This window comes from Amphiprion ocellaris, chromosome 7, assembly GCF_022539595.1.
Source record: "Amphiprion ocellaris isolate individual 3 ecotype Okinawa chromosome 7, ASM2253959v1, whole genome shotgun sequence".
NCBI lineage: Eukaryota > Metazoa > Chordata > Actinopteri > Pomacentridae > Amphiprion > Amphiprion ocellaris.
The window spans coordinates 17,661,280-17,681,446 of record NC_072772.1 but is presented as its reverse complement, the minus strand read 5'-3'; the positions used below and the strand labels follow the sequence as shown (position 1 = coordinate 17,681,446).

General features: G+C 40.7%; 2 protein-coding genes across 5 annotated transcripts in view; both read left to right on the top strand.

Annotated features, from left to right (window-relative positions):
* The window catches only part of sik3 (SIK family kinase 3), a 39,731-nt gene extending 36,066 nt beyond the window's left edge, over positions 1-3,665 (top strand). For all 3 annotated transcript variants that reach the window (XM_023279141.3, XM_023279144.3, XM_023279143.3), the window contains one exon: positions 225-3,665. The gene's annotated coding sequence lies outside the window, so the exon portion shown is untranslated. The remainder of the gene's footprint in view (positions 1-224) is intronic.
* Positions 3,666-5,646: 1,981 nt separating this feature from the next.
* LOC111574531 (transmembrane protein 25) lies at positions 5,647-19,118 on the top strand. Of its 2 annotated transcripts, none has more exons than XM_035952317.2 (9): positions 5,647-6,144; positions 8,789-8,894; positions 10,089-10,433; positions 10,525-10,815; positions 12,487-12,618; positions 12,716-12,749; positions 13,904-14,013; positions 18,255-18,344; positions 18,453-19,118. In XM_035952317.2, exons 2-9 carry the CDS (start codon positions 8,822-8,824, stop codon positions 18,524-18,526), a joined length of 1,149 nt encoding a protein of 382 aa, XP_035808210.1. In that variant the 5' UTR covers positions 5,647-6,144; positions 8,789-8,821; the 3' UTR covers positions 18,527-19,118. The 2 variants fall into 2 exon arrangements, with proteins under 2 accessions (XP_035808210.1, XP_023134944.1); XM_023279176.3 differs by having other exon boundaries at positions 8,786-8,894.
* Positions 19,119-20,167: the final 1,049 nt, after the last annotated feature.

Here is a 20,167-nt window from a genome sequence, read left to right as displayed (position 1 = left end):
ACGCCGTAGGTCGATGACTTCGTAAACCAAGGACCCCCTGTAATTTAAATTATGTATAAATAAACACAATCAGCAAACATAAAATGATTGAGTAGTTCATCAGCTCAGTATTCAATGGACTAAAATTACTCAAAGGTCATTTTTCCAGTTGTAGTCGTGATAGTAGAGGCAAAACGATGCACTGAAATATTAACCGCTGGTTCTTTCCCTCTGTGCTGCTGTAGGAACGGGTGTATCCTGTGTACATCGGTCCATATCAGCCATCCTGAGTTGTGTTGACTTGAGTTGAGCAGCATCACGCCAAACCACCGTCGTCTGCCCAAGCAGGGGCACTCTCTGTCCATCTGTCTGTCTCCATCTGTCCCTGGGAGGGCAGTCTGCGCGAGAGAGGGGGAGTGTGGGTGGGTGTAGACTTTAGAGGGGATGGGGGTCACAGGTGGGACCTCGGAGCTTCAAAGGTCAAAGTGCCAGCATTTTCTGCACAGACATCCGGCGCTCATTGTCGCAGGTTGTCTCGTCTTTTCACCTCCCATCGCGGGTAGACTGGGGTTCCACTCCTCCCTCTTTCGACTCGACCCCCCTCACCTCCTCCCTCTGCAAACCCGGACCACCCCTCCCACCCCCACTCCCACCTGCAGCCCTGACCTAAACCTCCCCTTCTCACCCTAACTGTTGGCATACTTCATTACGTGCCTGACTGGCCAATGCATTGATACAGTAATACTTGCAAGAACATGGAGTCCAACGACGCAAAGAAACATACACACTGCTGCCGCAAACCCAAAGTATTCACATTAGGTGTGAGTGTGTATGCGTGACTGTGTGCGTGACTGAGAAGAAAGGAGTGAGCCAAGGGGGAATGGTGTCTATGGAGTTCAGTCTGCTCCTCCCTCTCTCCCCCCTCCTGCTGTCCTGCAGCAGATCATTCCGGAGCGGGCTGAAATCTCAGCAGCGGTGGCGCCTTTCGGGCCGGGTGGCGGGTGTTTTGGGTCAGGCTCCAACCGAGCAACAAAACCGCTCTATCCAAAGATGGAGCTCAGTGACATCGCACAGGACAAACCAGCTCTCTTTTTTCTTTTTTTTTTCTTTTGCTCTGGCATTCATTTTCTTTCTTTTGTTTTTGTTTTATTTTAAAATTCATTTTTATGGCTAATGTCCATGTAGGCATTATGGTCAATATTGTTACTCTTATTGTTATTACTGTTTTCTGTAAAAGAAGTTTTATTATAATGAATATTATTATTATTATTATTAAAGGAAAACAGTTCTGTGTTGCAAGGAAGACAACATTCTTGTTAAATTACTTAAGTAATTCTGCACTTTCGGTTCAAGCTATCCTCCGTCTGTTTCCAACCCTCCTCGCAGTTCCTTGCTCTCTTCCACACTGTTTCCCTGCTTTCCATTTCCACCCTTCCCATCTCCTCCAACCCTAAACTTCCCTATCTTGTGTTCTTCATCCTCCTTTCCCATGTCAGTGACAGTGTATTGCATTGTGGGTAGTTATACCAGACATTTGCTCCTTTCCTTGTACAGTGATGCCATGTATAGAACGCTATTGCAATTTCTGTATCATTTTTTTTTTCTTTTGGTTCTGTTTTTGTTTTTAGATGTTGTTGGGGAGGCTTTTTTATATTGGTATTGTTTATCATTTGTATTTTTGGATGTCTTCGAAATGTTTTCATTTTCGTTTTATGAATCTTGAGATTTCTAGCCAAAAGAGGACAGAGAGAAGAGAGACTGCTCTTTCTGTGTCGTAAAAACGATTGTTCTTATTTGTTTTAATATTATTATATCAAGACACTTGAATAAGAGGAGAGTAATTATTTTGTGTTGCTTTTTAAAGTATCATTTCAATTGATGTTGTTGTGACTGTCATTCTTGTTGATGTTGGGCCTGTTTTCTGTTACTGGGGTAGTTGTGGCAGGCTATACAGGGTCAGGCTTTGGGCTTTGTCTGGGTTGGTTTGGGTGCTACAGAGACTTGACACTCTAAAAAACAAACAAAAAAAAAGACAAAAAACGAGGGAATAACTTGTAAAATAGCTGACATATCATCCTAAACATCACAAGTGTGGAGACGGACAAACCCACCTCTTTTTCTCCCTCTTGCTGCCCTACCTGTCTGCTGTGATCCTCCCACCATCTTTTACTACATCGGCTTCTGATCTGATGGCGCCTTACGGACATGGCCCCCTCCTCCCAAGCTATCCTTGTTACTATGACAACCAAGGAGGAACCTACACCTTCAGCTACCCCCTCTCCTTTCTTTTGGTTTTCTTTTAACTTATCTGCCTCGTTTTGTTGAGTGGAAGATGGGAGGAGGCGATGGCTGCATTTCATGAACAGTTTAAGGATCCTGTCATGGTTGGATACACCTGGACACACCTCCAAACTGTAAAAGGGAAACATTTCAGGAGGTGACCATAGGAATGGATTATTTGAATCCTTCAACAACAAAGGAATACAAGGTTGTGGTCAGAGCAGGGCAGGTTTGTGCCCGTCTTAAACATGTTTCCCAAGGTCTGTGCCCTCTGCTGAATCACACAGCACAGTCAGATGGAGGCTACAGCACACTGGGGACCACAGTAGAGGACTGAACCTCCCTTTTTCTTCCAGTTTTTTTTTTTTTTTTTTAAATTTACTTTATTGTTCAACCTCTATCTATCCTCCCATATACAATACTCCTGGATATTGAATCAATAATGGGCCAGCTAAAGACTATGGTGCAAAGAATAAAGCTCCACTTGTATGTGTTTATAAAGGTCAGATACCACAATACCTGGATGCACGGTCGACATACTGTATGCTATATACACCTGAGAGCTGCAGATGGTGTCATGCAGCACTTGTGCTTTCCATTTGCAGCATGTCACATCCTGTTTACCAACATTCACTCTCGTTCAGACTCATTGTGGTGAGTTTTTTTGTTTTTTGCAGTAAATTGGAATCTCTCAAACAAGAGTTTGTATCGGGGTAAATAGTGACAGTGGGCTTTGATCTGATGTGTTCTCTGCTCCATCTCTTCCATTCTAACTCAGTTCTCCCTCTGGTTCTCATTCATTCCTCTTTCAGATCTGTCTCCCTGTTGTTGTTTTTCCTCAAGCCAAAACCAAGAACTGAAAGAGAAAGGATTGAGGACTTGTCAGGTATAATGGAGGGAAATGATTGGAATGGAAGACATTGTAAGCCTGTTGTCCCACAGCAGTACAAGGCTCCACCTTGTCTACTGTAATGTGACCAGTGCCACAGTTATTTCAGATATATGTGTGTGGAGGGGGGAGCAGATCGACACAAGAAGGGACGGCTGAAGGGAATGGAAAGCACTGCACATGATTCAGAAGTAATAGAGCTGCTTCACACACATCTTCTGCCTGATCAGATTGACCCCCTTTCCCTCCCTATTTTTTCTGTCTTAACTCTTCTATCCCTGACTTCTGTCTTTTCTCTCCATCCCAGCAAGCCAGCTCTCTGCTCCACTCCTGTTTCTTAGGTTTATTTTGTTTTCTATTGGTTCATTTTTATTTTTTGTCTCTTTTTTGTTGTTGTTTTTATGTTCATTTCTGTTGAGTACAAAAATACTAAAGTGCAACAACGATTAAAAAGAATATCAACCAAACTGAGATGAATAAATAAATATATATAAATAAAGAAATAATTTAAAAAGTTTGACTTGTGTGTCTTTGTGTTACCTGCTGCTGTCATTTCAGAAGGTGTTCAGACCACATTAATGAATTTATTGGACTTAATGAGGACAAAAGGTCAAAGGTGGCTCCTCTAGCTGCTCTACCATGAAGACCTAATTAATAGTGTTATAGAGATGGTGGATCTTCCAGCTGTTGTGCCCATCTTTGCAGAGAACCTCCGAAGATCTCTCAGAGCCACAATTTGGTCACACCCTTGTCCGATGCCCTTCTCACTCAGCCATTCTTATACTCTGCTGGACGGCCAACGCCAGGAAGAATCTTAGTTTTTCCAAACTTCTTTTGTTTCACAACATTTGAATGCTCCAGGGACTACAGAAGGAAACTAGCGAGTATGCTTTAATTTGGTACAGAGGATCTTTACCTTGTGTTTAATGTTCTTCTGTACATGGTCCCTGTCAAATAAACTAATTAAATAAATAAAACTGCTCCTAAGAGCACTCAAAGCTTTAAAGACCATTTATACCTTTGCACTGATTTATGCTTTGTCAAAAATGTTTACCTCGAAAGTCTACCAAGAGTTTTTTGGATTTCATGACTTTGTTTCGGTTCTCACATGCAATGTGAATTATGAGACTCTACATACACAGGTATGTTTCTAAACTACCTTAATTCAGATCAGTTTTCTGCAAAGATGTTGTATCATGGATAATTAGAGAAAACAGGATGCACCTGACCACAGTTTGGAGTGCCATTGCAAATAGCCTTAACATTCTTGTAAATGGCTGATTTCAGTCAGTTTGTTGAAATGTTGCCATATTTTATCCATTTAGAATTCAATCTACAACACACTTCAGTAAAAGGATTTAAATACTGTCTTGATCCACATTACGTGGCTCTTATCATTCATGTTTCTAGCATTTTAGATTTGTTTTTCCCACCATTACTGCAGTGACTGTTGTTTAGTGGTGATTATTTTTGAAAGATAACGTGTAAGTCCATGCTGCTTTGGGAGATTACTACACAATATAGTGTGACTTAAAAGTTTTATTTTTGCACAGATAACAAATCATAATGCATTACTGGGAAATTAAAATAAAGTTTGAGCTCTTTAATGGACAAACTATGTAATGGTGACATTGTTTCTCATTGATCTCCATCCTTTGGTTCTGCAGTTTGTTGTTATTCTTGTTACTCTGACGGATATATGCACCAGTGCTGATATATCTGCAGTAAGATGATATAAGCCGATATACTAGCGAGGCTCTAATTGCAATGTGATGGTTTTTATTCCACGGTTATGCAGCATTTCCTAGATGCATAGCTAATTGGGTTTTCCATTGAAAGATATTTTCCAGGCAGAGATGAACTTGGGACAGAGTTCAAGGGATTAAAAGCCTTTATCCTCAAACAACCCAAACAAACCCAAGTAGTATTTACAATAAGCAAATTCAATAAAAATCAAAATGGCAATATGTCCTTAAGAGTGATGTATTCTCTCTATATCTCACAGTTTGAGCTGAGCACAGAGACATTTACCTGCTCTTCGAGCTTGTTTCTTTTGTCTGCCTTTTGGCTGCAGTGCTCTGCATGCTGCTGCTCTGGTCTGTACAGCTGCACTGCGGAGGCTTTTCAGTCTGAAGTAATTGAGCTCAGACAGTGGTGAACCTTGTTCCGTGTCTGTTTGTAGATCATAGAGTTACAGTAACATGCCTGATAATGGACGGAAATGATGGATGACAGGGGAAAAGATGCGTTTATCTCACTGAGCTGACAATGTAGTCCTCACATTAAATGCTAGATCTCCTCTCCTCTCCTCTCCTCTCCTCTCCTCTCCTCTCCTCTCCTCTCCTCTCCTCTCCTCTCCTCTCCTCTCCTCTCCTCTCCTCTCCTCTCCCCTCCCCTCCCCTCCCCTCCCCTCCCCTCCCCTCCCCTCCCCTCCCCTCCCCTCCCCTCCTCTCCTCTCCTCTCCTCTCCTCTCCTCTCCTCTCCTCTCCTCTCCTCTCCTCTCCTCAACCACACCAGCTCTCATTTCTTCCCTCACGACTCTGTGCCCACTCTCATCTCGCTTCCTTTCCTTCTCTCTCTACACCCTCTGCTCTTTTCCTCGCCTTCACCCTCTTCTCTTCCCTCATCTCCATCTCCATCTCCTCTTCTCCCTCCCTCCCTCCCTCCTCCTTTCTCACTCTCTACTCCTTGGAGTGGCGACACCGTGACTGCCTGCGTCAGCCAGCCTTGCCAGCCGCTGCCAGCTAGTGAACGCTGCTACTGGAGGTTGCTGTATCCTGCAGAGAGCCCTGTGTGTGTCTCTGTGTGTGTGTGTGTGTGTGTGTGTAAGTGTATGAGTGTACGCAGATGGGAAAGCAACTGAGTCAGGGAGGGCTGCCTCTCATCTCTCCGCTGTCACCACCATCCTTCACTCTCCCTCCTCTGCTGCTCTCCTCCTCTGCTGCCATGGAGCTCCAGCAGGCTGAATCACAACGGCATCTGCAGACAGGGCTGAGGTAATGCTGTGCGCGCTTTACAGAGGACTTTCTTTCTGTATTTAAGTGCACACATCTGCATGCAGCTTCACAAGGCGCATTATGTGTGTGTGTGTGTGTGTGTGTGTGTGTGTGTGTATATGTGTGTACACCTACACTGTAATGTATAGCCCTTTGCTGCCTCACATTTCCCTGAGTGTCAGTGCAAAAGCATCAAGCATCCTCAACCTGAGCGCTAAGAGCTGTCAACTCTATCATGTGCATGTGTTTTAAGAATTGTCATGTGCATATATGTAGGATTGTGTGTGCTTCCTTGAAGGTTCAGTTCCTGCTTTCGTCCAAGGTGCTCACACAGACCACGTGACCCACACAGCAAGCAAAGCAAGCATCAGACGTTACTCATTCTTTGCTATTACTGTATGTGCGTGTGCATCGATCCAAGCAGGCCTGTGATGCTTTGTATTGTATTGGTGGGATAAGTCTGCAAATCAAAGCTAGACAGGCAATGAATTATTGAAGAGTGAGAGGCATGTCACCGTCTCTGTCTCGTGTGCTTTGTTTTTGTCTTTATTCCATTGGATTGAAAGTTGACTTTTCGTGCCTCTGCCCTGGTAGGTTAATCTCTATAGTGGATTAAAATCTATATGTCTTTAAACCTAACCACAACCGTCATCCTTACATTTTCCCCGATGATTTGAGTCAATTTGATGTCAAAGTATCTAAACTGATGAAACAGAATCACAGAAAAAATGCTTTATTCCACAACCTCCTGTTCCTTGTCAAAACCTGCACCTATATTAACCACAATGCAACTGTACTATCAACAATTAGAGACTGGGGTGCACTAACCTTATACATACTGTTGCCGAAGACTCATTTAAGGGTTCCATTGTGCCCTATTTGCACAAAATAATTCCAGTCTCATGTGTCCCCAGAATATACCCTGCAAAATTTCAGCTCAAAATACTGCAAAGATGGTTCATTTTACTATGACTATCTAACTCCTGATTTGAATGTAGCTTTAAATGCAGCTGAGCTGCTACTATCCATGCAGCCCTCAGAAAGAAGACTCAGTGTGTTTATCGCTTCCAGCTTTCTCTCTGAGCAATCATTTGAAATGGAAATATAAGTGTAGCTGTTGTTTTAAATCAATGCGTATGAGTTTTTTTAGACAGTGTTATGGTAATAAAATCTTTTTTTTTATTTAGCATTGCAGAACTGCATCTTGAAAATAGCTTTAAATATTACATGGTTAACATGTAGTGATAATTGTGTTTTATTTCATTCACTATTTCATACTTGTTCTGTTGTCTTAAACAGAAAAAATACATAAATGAGAATATCTCAGTTGGGAATTCAGATGTATCAAAATGTGGTAGATGTGAGCACAGAGAGCAGGAGAGAAGCATACAGATGTAAACACTGGCTGAGTTTCGGTTGCAGATAACATGAAAACAAAGTAGCAAATTTGTTCCTTGTTTATTGGTTTCAAATCCGTCTTAAAACTTCCAGCATCTCTGACTGTCCGACTCCCTCAACATTATAGTTTCTGCAAAGCTCCAACCTCCGGAAACCGGTCAAAGCTAATGGTAACGTTAGCCACATTAGCTGCACAACATGCAACACTAAGCATTTTTCTATTGTTGTGGGGACATTGCTATCAAAAATACAAGTATTGCTGGAAGTTCATGAAGACTTTTGCTTTTAGCGAACAGCAGATCATTTGGTGAGCTTCACTTGTGGTTCCAACTGATTTTATAGTTAGCAGGAGCAGCTCTTAAAAGCAGATAAACCTGGCAAATTGAAAGGCAGCTGCTCATTCCGAATGTCTCACCTGGAAGCAACAGAAAGGTTTTTGAGCAAAGTTTGGTACGTAACAGTTCAGTAAAAATCTTTCTGGCTTGTGAATCTAGTTGTGGAGGGGCTTGAGGAACTGCAGAAATCAATGTTTCTATTTAACTACTTTTTATCTACACCCCCAAGTTCATAATAACCAGAAAACACAATAAAAATGGATTTTCACCATATGCGACCTTTGAGGGAACAGATCAATATTTTGAGAAATACATTTGTTTGCTTTCTTGCTGAGAGTTACATGAGAAGGTCGATACTGTTCTCAAGTCTGTGCAGTTAACATGTTGCCAGTAGGTTAGGCAAATTTGGTTACCTTTGGAGAGGTGTACTTACGAGGACTTAGTAGCAGAGGCTTCATATTTAGCAGCCTGACATTAGAATGGTGCCAATGTTTTCATCTCAAGAAGGTGAATGGGTGTATTTCCACATAATCAGTTATGGCGATTTAGCACTTTAGCACTATGCACACTTTACTGTGATATGCTAACATGCTGACAAGGCCTTAGCATTTAATCCCTGTATCGGGCATACTAATCGCCCCTGTTGTAGCCTCAAGCTGCAAGAAATGCGGAGCATGCTGCAAAAATCTGCTGTAAACACTTATTTTACTTACAGATTTTCACTTTATTGTCTTCATTTTTCAGTGACATTGCTCAGTTTTATTTCCTTTTCAGACACCATTCTACCGAGTTTTCCAAATGTTAAATTTGCCATCCTTGCTACTCTGTGCTACCACATTTAGTTTTTTAATTATGAGTTACGTGAAAGATTGTCTCAACTGACAGAATTATGTGATTTCTTCTCCAAGCAGGTAGAAGTGTGTGTGGTGCTCCACTGGGCCAGTATGGATTGTCTTCGGAGGTGGACATCGGGCTCTGCAGTCGTGTTCTTCCACACACTGGCCTTGTCCTGGACAGGTAAGACACACAACAACTGTAACTTGTTGTACTATAACACCTGATGTTTTTGGCCTGTTGTTCGGCATTCATTTCAAAATGAACAATTTTCATACAAGACACAACTGCAGAACAAGGTTTAACATCAGGTAAACTGTCTCTTTTTGAAGGTAACAAGCTAAATACCTGAACGTTTGCATATAAATCAGATAAAATTTTTATTTATTTCTTTTTTAATTCTTCATTTTACCAGGTAGGATCAGGTGAGAACAGTTTCTCATTTACAGTGATGACCTGGACACACAAGTATTTAAACAGAGATTAAAAACAACCTAGATTAATGCTAGCAATTCAGTGAGAAACAGCATGTGCAGGAGTCAGCTAGGGTCTGCTGCAGCTTCTGCTTAAACATGAAAAGTGATGGAAGAGATGACAGTTTGAGAGATTTTTGGAGGGAATTCCAATCGATTGCTGCAGCAAAACGAAAGGAATTCCGGCCAAAGACAATGCGAACCTTGGGGAGAGATAGTGTTATATTATGAGATCACTGGACCTCAGGTGGTAGTTGTTATGGGAGGGGTGCAGGAGGTTGGAGAGGTATTGAGGTGTCTTCCCTGATAGGATCTTGTAGATGAGTAAAAGCCAGTGCTGGAGGTGTAACGGGAGGGCCAACCCACCAGTTTGTAGAAGTCACAATGGTGGGTGGAGAAAGGTTCAACATGTAAAAGATGGATGTATGCCATCTACTGGTTTGTGAACTATGTTTTTGAAGCTTTAACTTTGGAATTTGCCAGTTGTTGCCTTGGTCTCCTGTGACTTAACGTACTGGATGAGGATTAGATCTGACTCAGAACTTGAGGACACCAATACAGGAGCGACTTGTCAATCACATAGTAGCCCTGCTCTAAATCATAGACTGCTTTATTTTTTGGTTTGCTCTAAATGGGATCATAATTTACAAAATGAACATCATGTTGTATTGAAAAAGACTTGAAACTATCAATTGAGACCATAAAAATACCACAAAACTGCTTAGAAGTAAGGCTATTTTCTTAAAGACTTCCATGTAATCGGACTTCTTTGAGCACCCAGTGGAGCTGCCCCAAGAAACACTGCAGGTTTAGGTGTCGTCATTTTTCAGAGAGAAATGTAAACAAATGTTTAATATTTTGTCCACACAGCTTACTTATGTCAACAATAATTTCGTGCTCGCAGGTGCAATTGGGCCCGCCCCCAAAATTGACGGATGGCACCGGGCAGCTCTGACTCTGCAGGAGAACATGACGCACAGGTTCAACTGCCAATCAGACGGCTGGGATCCTCGTGCCCCTCCCTTGCTGACTTGGTACCTGAATGGGGAGCCGCAGAGAGAACCGTCACCGAATCGTGGACGTCTGGTGATGACATCAAAAGAAGATTCTGAGGTCATGAGACCAGGGACCAATCACAACAGCAGCTTCTCTCTGCGGGCCAGAAAGTGGGACAGGGAGCTGGTGTGTGTCGCATCAAACCCCAGGACTGGAGAGAGCTTCAACGCCACTGTCACACTAAATGTCCAGTGTGAGTAGAGTGTGTGAAGCGTTTCAGGAGCTGTAAGTGGGTCATTATGTATTGTAGTTCATACAGTGAGTAAAGTGTTTCCGTGTTTCAGTCCAGCCAGAGATCCTCAGGGTGAACGCTCAGTACAGTGAAACCTCAGACCCCGGCCTCTCCCTGGTCCTCTTCGCCTTGGTACGGTCCAACCCACCTGCCACTATCACCTTTGTGGACCAGTCTGGACAGCAGGTGGCCAACACTTCTGACTTCCTCATCCTGGACTCGCGGAGCTACCCGTGGCTGACCAATCACACGCTGAGGGTCACACTCAGTAGCCTATCAGGGAATATCTCACTGAACGCAAGCAACAGTGTGGGAACTGTGCAGAACAACCTCACACTGGCAGGTCAGTGATGGTAAACGGGAAGGTGCTGCTTTAAAAAAAAAAAAAATCCACCTCCTAAGCATTTTCCATTTAGTCAATAAATGCATCTCTTCTACTTTATTTAATGTAAATATAGGAGTTTTTGTCATTTGTAATTAATTAAATGGAAAAGATGATTGAGAAGATTATTAGTTGAACGAATAAACAGATGAGACTTCAGCCAACTCATTAAATTAAGCTCATACGAAACATAACTTGCATATAATTAGACTTCCCGAGATGCACTGTTAGAAAGCTCTTCTTTTTTGTAATCTAAGAAAACAGACATGATGGAAACTTGCTGGATGTCATTGTTAAATGTGCTTTTCATAATATCATACAGTTCTAACCATGAAAAAGATTAGTGTTGAATTCAGTCCCTACACCTGAAGAACAAGAAAAACACTCAGTGAGCACAGTACTCCGCCAAGGCTGGTCTGTCGTATCATTTCTGATAAATAAGTCAGCAGCAGTGGATTTGTAGTAGGATCGCAGTCATGTGATCATCAGTAGGCAGCTGACGTAGTGTTCACTTGTTGTCATAGTTACAGTGAGGCTGTGCCGGTATTTTGCAGTGATACAGAAATGTTTAACAAATCCGTGGATCCAGACTATAAGCCACATCACTGCCCAAATCTAATAACTTAGTCCTTGTCTCATTTCTGACCTTCCCTGAAAATTTCATTTAAATCCGTGTGTGCGTTTTTGAGTAATGTTGTGCACAGACAAACAGATTAACAGATGGACAAGCGTATGCTGAACGTAACCTAACTCTGCCGCATTCCTTGTTCCGCATTCCTAATTACGATTTATCTCTGAATGTGGGAGCAGTCTGTCTGTGACAATGTCTATGTAACTATGTGATTCAACATAATATCTGAAATTTATTGAACTTGTTTTCTTAAGTGTCTTTAATTTAAATCTGATAGTTTTATACTTTCACAACTAATGACATGACTTTGAATAAGCTAATCTGTTGAAGTGCGGTCAACTGAAATATTTTTCTAAGCTGAATTAACTGAACCTGATTTGCAGTGTAAGCTAATAATTTACAGTGTAACTATAATTTATTATAGTTATATATTTAATCACTTATTTGCTTTCTTGTTGAGCATTACTTGAGCAGATTATTTCCCTCTCATGTCTGTCTGTCTTATATGCTCTGGTGAGCAACTGGTTAGCTTAGCTTAGCTAGCATAAAGACTGGAAACACGAGGAATGAGCTAGCCTGGCTTCATCCATAGGCAACAAAATACACTTACCAGCACCTCTAAAACTGGCTAATTACTATTGAACATATTGATGTTGTTAATCAGTACCAAAACCAAACTGTCAAATTTCTTTTTAGATATGTTCAAACTGCTTTGAATCTTGTCATCACAATCAGGCTACAAATAACCGAGACACCGAAAGTCACTGAACCCTTTAACAAATACGTACAACACATAACTACCATAGCATAACACAACTTTGCTACACGTAATAAAAGAGATATAAAATGTTAAATAGTATGCTTTAGAGGTGCTGATAGGCATGATTTGTTATATGTGGACTATATCTTTGCTGTAACTTTATATGCCATGAGAGTGGTATTAGTATCTTCATCAAAAATGTGGATTATTATTTTTGTAACCTCTTTATTTTTTCCTCCAGAGTTCCTGCAGTCTCGTGTGGAGGTGCCCATGCTGGGCATCGTGACTGGAGGAGCCATGGCCTTCATGGCGCTCCTCATCCTCAGTCTGATAGTTCTCTGCCTCATGCAAAAAAACAAGAGCAAGTCCATTGGTGAGTGTGTTTGTGTCAGCTGGAAAATCTGTGACGAAGGCATCAGTTGTGGTATATTCTTCTGCAGGCTAATGGACTTCCTTGTATTGTGTTTCAGACGAACCAGTGGAGATTCTGATGACCAAGAAAAGGTAAACAGGAAAATCTGCCTTGTGTCATTGAACATTTGAGAAATATTTTTATGTGTTTTCTTGCTGAGAGTTAGTAAAGAGACTAATAGCACTGTCGAGTCTGTACAGTAGATTTGTGGCCTGTTGCCAAATTTGGAGCTGTTTCCTCATTTTTCAGTCTTCTTACTTCACTAAGATACCAAATTACTGGCTGTGGATTCATATTTCACATCCAGCCTTGAGAATGAAGTTTCTTTTGCCAAGAAAGCAAAGAATATACACTGATCAGAGATAACATTATGACCACCTTTCTAATATTGTGTTTGTCTCCTTTATGCTGCTAAAACCCCTCTAACCCAGTGGGGCATGGACACAGGACCTCTGGGGATGTCCTGCGGTACTGGGGTGGTGGCAGTGAATTCTGTGGGTCCTGTGGGTTGCAGGGTGGGACCTACCTAGATCAGGCTGATCCTGGACTATCCCACAGATGCTCAATAAGATTTGGATGTGGGGAGTGTGGAACCCAGGTGAACACTTTAGCTCTGTCCTGTTCCTTGGGCTACTCCTGAGCAGTTTTTGTGGTGTGTTGGGGTGCATTGTCCTGCTGAGGGTGGCGTCAAGGACTGCTGTTGCCATGGGGGGGTCTGGGGGTTGCTTCAGCTGCAATGTTTAGGTGGATGTCAAACATCCACATGAACGTCAGGACTAAAGGTTTCCCAGCAGAACATTGCATTATAACAAGATGATCAATGTTATTCACTTCACCTGTCAGTGGTCATAATTTGTGGCTGATCGGTGTATATACAGATCATTCTCAGCATTTAAATCCTGATATTATGTGTTAAAAAAATAAAAAATCCATCCTTAACTTGTGGAGAATAAAAAAATTACTTCGATATTGAAAGTAATCAATTGTACGGTAGGTTCTAGTTTGCATACTGGGTGAATCTGTATTTCCTCAACTTTTCTTTTATACCACTCCAACACTGTCTCTGCATTCCAACTCCCTTTTATGCCACATGCTACCTCATAATTTCCACCTCAGCACATTAGTGCACTGGAAGGAAAGCACTGATGAAAGCATTTTTTCTGCTCTTAGGAATACTTTATGTCCATCCTACAGATCAATAACACCTTTAATCCAAGTGTGATATCACTCCGTATTATCCACACAGTGACTCAGCCAATCTGAAGACAGAGAAAGTGGATAAGACCCACATCCCCAGAGAGAACATGTCTCTGCCTTCCAACATGCAGCTCAACGACCTCAGCACTTTGAGAAAAGGTAAGAGTTGCCCATAGTGTAACAAAGACAAAACACCTTCAGCTCCAATGCAGGTGGCTGAAGGATGGATATAGTATGGACATTCTCCACATGAATCTAGAAATTTCAGTATGAGCATATTTAGTACGTGAAACATTTAAATACAGGCCATATATAACCCTGGTAGATGAGAAATAAGAACTTTTCAAGTGATAAATACAATGTGTGAACTCATGACATGCAATGATTTCGAGTCAAAAGCCAAAAATCAGGCAAAACAGATATTTTCATTGTTGTTCACAATGAATCCCATTGCTAACAGATGCTAAAGTAAATGGAGCCTTTTACCATACACTACACTGCATGTTAAAACCTAAAATAAATGATAGCACAATAGCATTTGTAGTAGAAATGTGATAAACTGTGGTCCGAGATCTTGTTAAGAGCAAGCAAGTTATTCGGTTCATTATTCCTTGAATGTCAGGAGCCCAAATGCATTGTGTTGCAGTAGTTAGAGGTAAGAGGTAGTGGGAGCACACATGGGTGTAGGTTTTCTTTGAACATTGGCAGGAATCAAGCAGGGGGAGAGTGAATTCTCCCCCAGGAAATTTAGACCATCAAACACTTAAATTCTTGCATTCTATTGAATTTTTATGCACCAATTTGTTCCTTTTCTGCATCAATTTATGGTGTAAATATCTTTGTTTGTGTAAAGGAAAACACAAACTTGGTAACAATTTCAAGTATAATGTATTCCAATACAGTATTTTCAAATATTTCGTCTCCCACAGATCCACTTTCTCTTATTAAACATTACTGCTGAGTCAACCCACATATAGGCTTTACTCCTCTGTTCTCTTTAGTGTCTTTCATATGGGACAGTGACTTGTTTAAATGTACAAGTAAAACCTTTTCATGTCAATACTTTGTGAAGCTCATTTGTGTCTCAGCAAGATTTCTGCTCATTGAAAACTTTCTGCACATTCAAAACCAGATTTTTCACAAACTGCAGGCCGAAAACAAGAATTTGGCCGCAACTGGTCTAATAGTAATCAATAGCACCATCAGTCAAATCTGTTAGAGAATGAGAAGTGTCTTTAGCCTCAAAATAATTCTGAAAGCTAACTGAGAAGCATATTAGTTTAGTCGGTGGATGAACTGTTTCATAGACTGCTGTCGAACAGATACTGTTTTTTCCATAGAAGCAGAATAATGTAACAGGAAAATTATAGAGCATTACAGAATAGAAATGTTTAAGTATTATTATTCAAAGACTACACTGAATAGCAGGCTGTTTGACTGAATGCTCTTATCAAGCTTATTCTGATGTGTGACAGCTAGGGTTTGACTTTTTTTGTTTTTTTTATGTGCCCTATTATTTCTCTCATGACTTCCTTGAAAAGAAATGACGCACAATTTACAGTTCTAGGAATGTTCCTGGAAAGGACTGTGAAATGGGGTTGGACTAACAGGAAAGAAAGGTTGCATAACCTGTAAAGTATTTTAGTCAGTGCATACCAAGTCTGCTGAACATGCTAAATTTGCCTGCAGGCTCTCAACATATTTTCTGAAACATTTCCACTAATAAGTGAATAGTTCCTTGGATTTTAATGAAGCAGTTTGACATTTTGGATATGAACAACTGCCTCTAAACTCTTACTCATACATATTACAAAGCTTTTAAAGGCCCCTTCCAGTAAAAATCAAGTTTTGACCTTGTTAACATGTCTATATGGTGTTTTTTTAAAACATGTTTAATGAGTGAAATAAACCTTCTACTGAGTTATTCCAATATAACAGCTTGACATTGTGTAGTGTAGAGTAATTCTACAGTGTTTGAACAGAAGTGTAGGTGAGCTGGTGTGCTGAGCTGCAGCAGATCCACACATTATAGAGGAGACAACAGTGTAAAATAGGAATGTCTGATATTGGCTTTTTTGCCGATAACCGATATGCCGATATTGTCCAACTCTCAGTTTCTGATTCTGATACCAACCGATACCGATATATGTGGGCCTTCCATTGGTAGATGAACATGATTGGCAATGTAGTCCTCTCTTCTTTTGTTTTTTTTTTTTTCGAGCCAAACGCCGGCGCCGCATGCCGGAAATCCAGCACAGTGCCGGAATACTTTAAACCATGCACTTGTTTACACACTTCAGGACGCAGTTTGATGATGTGATCATTTGGGTGCTGTTAAATGCCGGCGAAATCCAGGCATTATTTTATCAATTTTCATGATAGGCAAAAAAACGATAGCGATATTGACTGATATTACATTTTTATGCCAATATCAAGCCGATAACATCGGTGGGTCGATATTATCAGACATCCCTAGTGTAAAGTTATGTCTAACATTAAGGTAGGAAGTAATTATTTTAATGGAAAAAATTCTAAATATGCAATCTAATACATGCACGAGTTCTTTCGTATTTAGACAGGACAGCAACTTTAAAGTAACTTTGGAAAATTATTCAGAAATTGTGAGCATGTAAAAATGCAAAATATGACATTTTTTGCTTAGTTTATCAGCATTTTAGCAAGCACTCAGAGTGCAGTACTCCGCTAAGGCTGCTCAATCGTTGTATCATTTCCAACGGATGAAATCTTGAAAAAATTTATGGCAGAAATCACGGCACTGTAGTATGTGGCCATTTAATATATAGGTACCCACAAACACAGGCGTGTGTTATACATGTGTACATTACGTATGGATATTGAATCGCGTGACCTAAATATGTAGGGTGGTGGGAATTGATGGGACTTGGAAACACCACCATAATTTAATCAATTGTTCCTTGTATGATTTCCGACGGATAAGTCCTGATAAGTCCACAACGGTGGATTTGTAGTAGGATCACAATCATGTGATTGTCAGCATGCAGCTGATGTAGTGTTCACTTGTTGTCATAGTTACAGTGCCGCTATCTCACAATGATACAGAAATCTTTAACAGATCCGTGAATCCAGACTATAAGCTGCTTCACTGCCAAAATCTAATTAATAGGTCCTTGTGTCATTTCTGACCTTCCCTGAAAATTTCATCCAAATCCTTTAGTCTGTTTTTGAGTAATGTTGCTAACAGACAGACAGACAGACAGACAAACCAACGCCAATCGTCGCCTAACTCCTCCGAGTTACACCTATTGTATATTTACAGGATTTAAAAAACTTGCTAAGGATGCATCTGACTTAAACAACACCTGGAACCCCTCAAAAAGTTGTGTAGGTTCACACAATATTGTCTTCTACTACAAGGGATTACATCGAGGTGATAGAATACATGGTGCTAGAAATTAACAGTTCACCTCTAAAACTGCCGTCAGTGCTGAAGAGTTTTCAAAAATACGTTTCTTTTACTTATTTATTTTGGCTGATTCCTACCAATGCCCATGAATAATATTCATCCCACTTGGAAGTTTTTCCCTTTTAATGAATCATTGTCAATCTTTTTTTTTTTCAAATAAGAATTTACAAAAAAGAATTGTCAAAGTGATAGAAAGAAACTGATTTCTACAAGTAATGCCAATTAATTCAATGCGTAGCTTAACGTAAAGAAGTAGTTCAGCACATTAGCCTGCATAAATAATAAAGATCGTGTAATTAGACGTTGGTTTCTTACACATATGTTTCGAATGCAGACAATCTTTATGCTTGTGCCAGGCTGAGACCATTACTCAAACTGGCGTGGCACAGAAAAAGTGATATTTAATTATTTTGCTTTGTTTATACAATGTAAATAATTATAGGCCAAAAAATATTTTTTCTTGCTTAGGTACTTGAATCAGTTGCTTGATCAGGCATGACTGCCACATGAGGACTCACATGTAATAAGCTTTTAACGTAACCCTCAACTGATTTAAAAAAACAGACAAAACTGGAATTCTTTACTAATTTATACTTCTTCCAATTATTGATATTCGAATTTAGATTATATTACAGTTAAGATATAACTCAAGTTCCATAAGTGTATGTGTCTAACAGCGTTTCCTACTGGTTGTGTTGGATGAGCCAGACTTTACACACATTAAATTAATTAGTAGGCTGCATTGGTGCCAGTACATGAATTATGCCAGTTTAGCTCCAGCCAGTACCATTTAATCTCAACATACAGCCATGAAAACGGCATCAGTTCTGTCATTCAACTTGAAGCCCGAATAAAATAAGTGTATTTCCCCCCAAACTATCCCTCCAAGAAGCTCATCATCATATCTCTCAGTATTCTACTATGTCCTCCATCTTTCCTGTATCACTTCTCGTAGCCCGAGAGGCCGCCCAGCAGAACAGCGTGGGAGAGCAGAAGAAAGAGGAAGAGGAGGAGGAAGATCTGTCTTTAGCCTACGCCGCCAGAGGTCAGGGAAACACGCTGTGATCCTGCTGCATTTTTCATTATTTATATTTTTTGCTGCAGAGGAACAGCAGTGAGCGGCTATTGTTTTCTTTTCCCCTATGGTTCCCAGGTTTCGCCAGATATCCGATGGTGGGCTACATCTATAAGGTGAACAGCACAAGCAGCGAGGAGATCTGGCTCTGATGGACCTCAAAGCAACACGCAGACCGTACGTGCATGCATAACTACTTCAGAACAGTGCAGCTGTCCACAAGGAAACTGCCACTCAGACATTCAGCCAATCATCGCTCACCTTCGGGCTGGACCAGGATGAAGAGGATCTTGTTGTTGGAGACCTCGTCTATTTCTGGACCGCATCAACAAACCTCTGTTTCTCTGACTCAAACATGAAGCTCATGTCCACAATACAAAAAATCTCAGTGTTTTTGTCATCAAGTGAACCAAGTGCTCTGGTATTTACACTGCTGACATGTTGTCTCTACAGTGCAAAGTATGAACTCCAAATAAGAATGCTCATATTCAGTCTGTTTTGAGTTAAGACTTTGTGTAACCACCTGCTCATGATGTCCTGTTGCAATATTGGAATGCATTAATTGTTCTATGCTAACAGCAGAATTTTGACCAGTGATACCTGATGAAGATGGTGCATAATTATAGAATACGTAATCGTTAATGGACATGCGACATGTCATGTACTGTATATTTGTATGCATATGTATATGTGTATAAAAGAGGATGTGTAATAAAGATAATATGGAGATTGTGTGGAAGTAAATGTTGGGCAGGCTGTAGTTTTATTTAGCACTCACCAGGGGGCGGTCAGGAGTGGTGCATAAGATGGAAAATATGGATTTTGTGTTAGTCATGAGTGTGAAGTGCTTATGACAGAACAATGAACGACTGTTGTGTGATGTTGAAGACATTGTTGCATTTAGTGAGACAGAAATTAGGTACTCTGCTTGTTTTTTTTTGCAGTAACAGGTGCAGGAGGAGAATAATGCATCCCAGTATGTTTGACACCGTGTGTGTGTGTGTGTGTGTGTGTGTGTGTGTGTGTGTGTGTGTGTGTGTGTGTGTGTGTGCACACGCCAGGTGTTCGCTCTAGGTCACAGGTTCTTGTGGCTTTTTCTTCAAACAGGAAGTAGGGTTGTGTTGTGGGAGCATCTCTTTGCTCTTCTCTGCTGTTTCTTCTGCGCCAAACAGGGAAAACGCAGTCTGTCACAAACACACACGGGGAAAAACATTTACAACACACGGGGAAAAACATTTACAACACACGGGGAATTAAAATATTCATCTGAACACACAGGCCTGTGTTGATTTGCTTTGTTTTACCAGATGGAGCTGCTCGTCATGAGCACGAATCTCCCAGAGCAACTGCACAGCATGAAGCAGTCAGTGTCAACACGCTGATCAGCTAAAGCTGGTACTGACTTTATCTCCACAGTCAATATGAGATGATTTTTCTCCACTGATTGCTGCTCATGTGTTCTGGAAAGTGTCTTTTATGGAAAATGAATAATGATGTGTGGGTGGGATTTTTTATTTTATTTTTTTTTTTTTAAGGGTTTCAGTGCTCTTAACTTGAAAAGCTGTAAAGTTAATATAAAGTCCTTGCTAGCGACTGAACAGGGAATTAATTCATTGGGGGTTTTCTGCTGCAAATGTAGAAAATACTGCATGCTCATTTTAAGTTACATACACAAATACAGGGGGTGATAAAAATACTTCATGACAAGTAAGAGTCCTGTGTTGAAAATGTTACAAATGCTGTTAAAAAAAAATCGAAACAAAATGCCTTTAAACTTGTCAAAAACAGGAGTC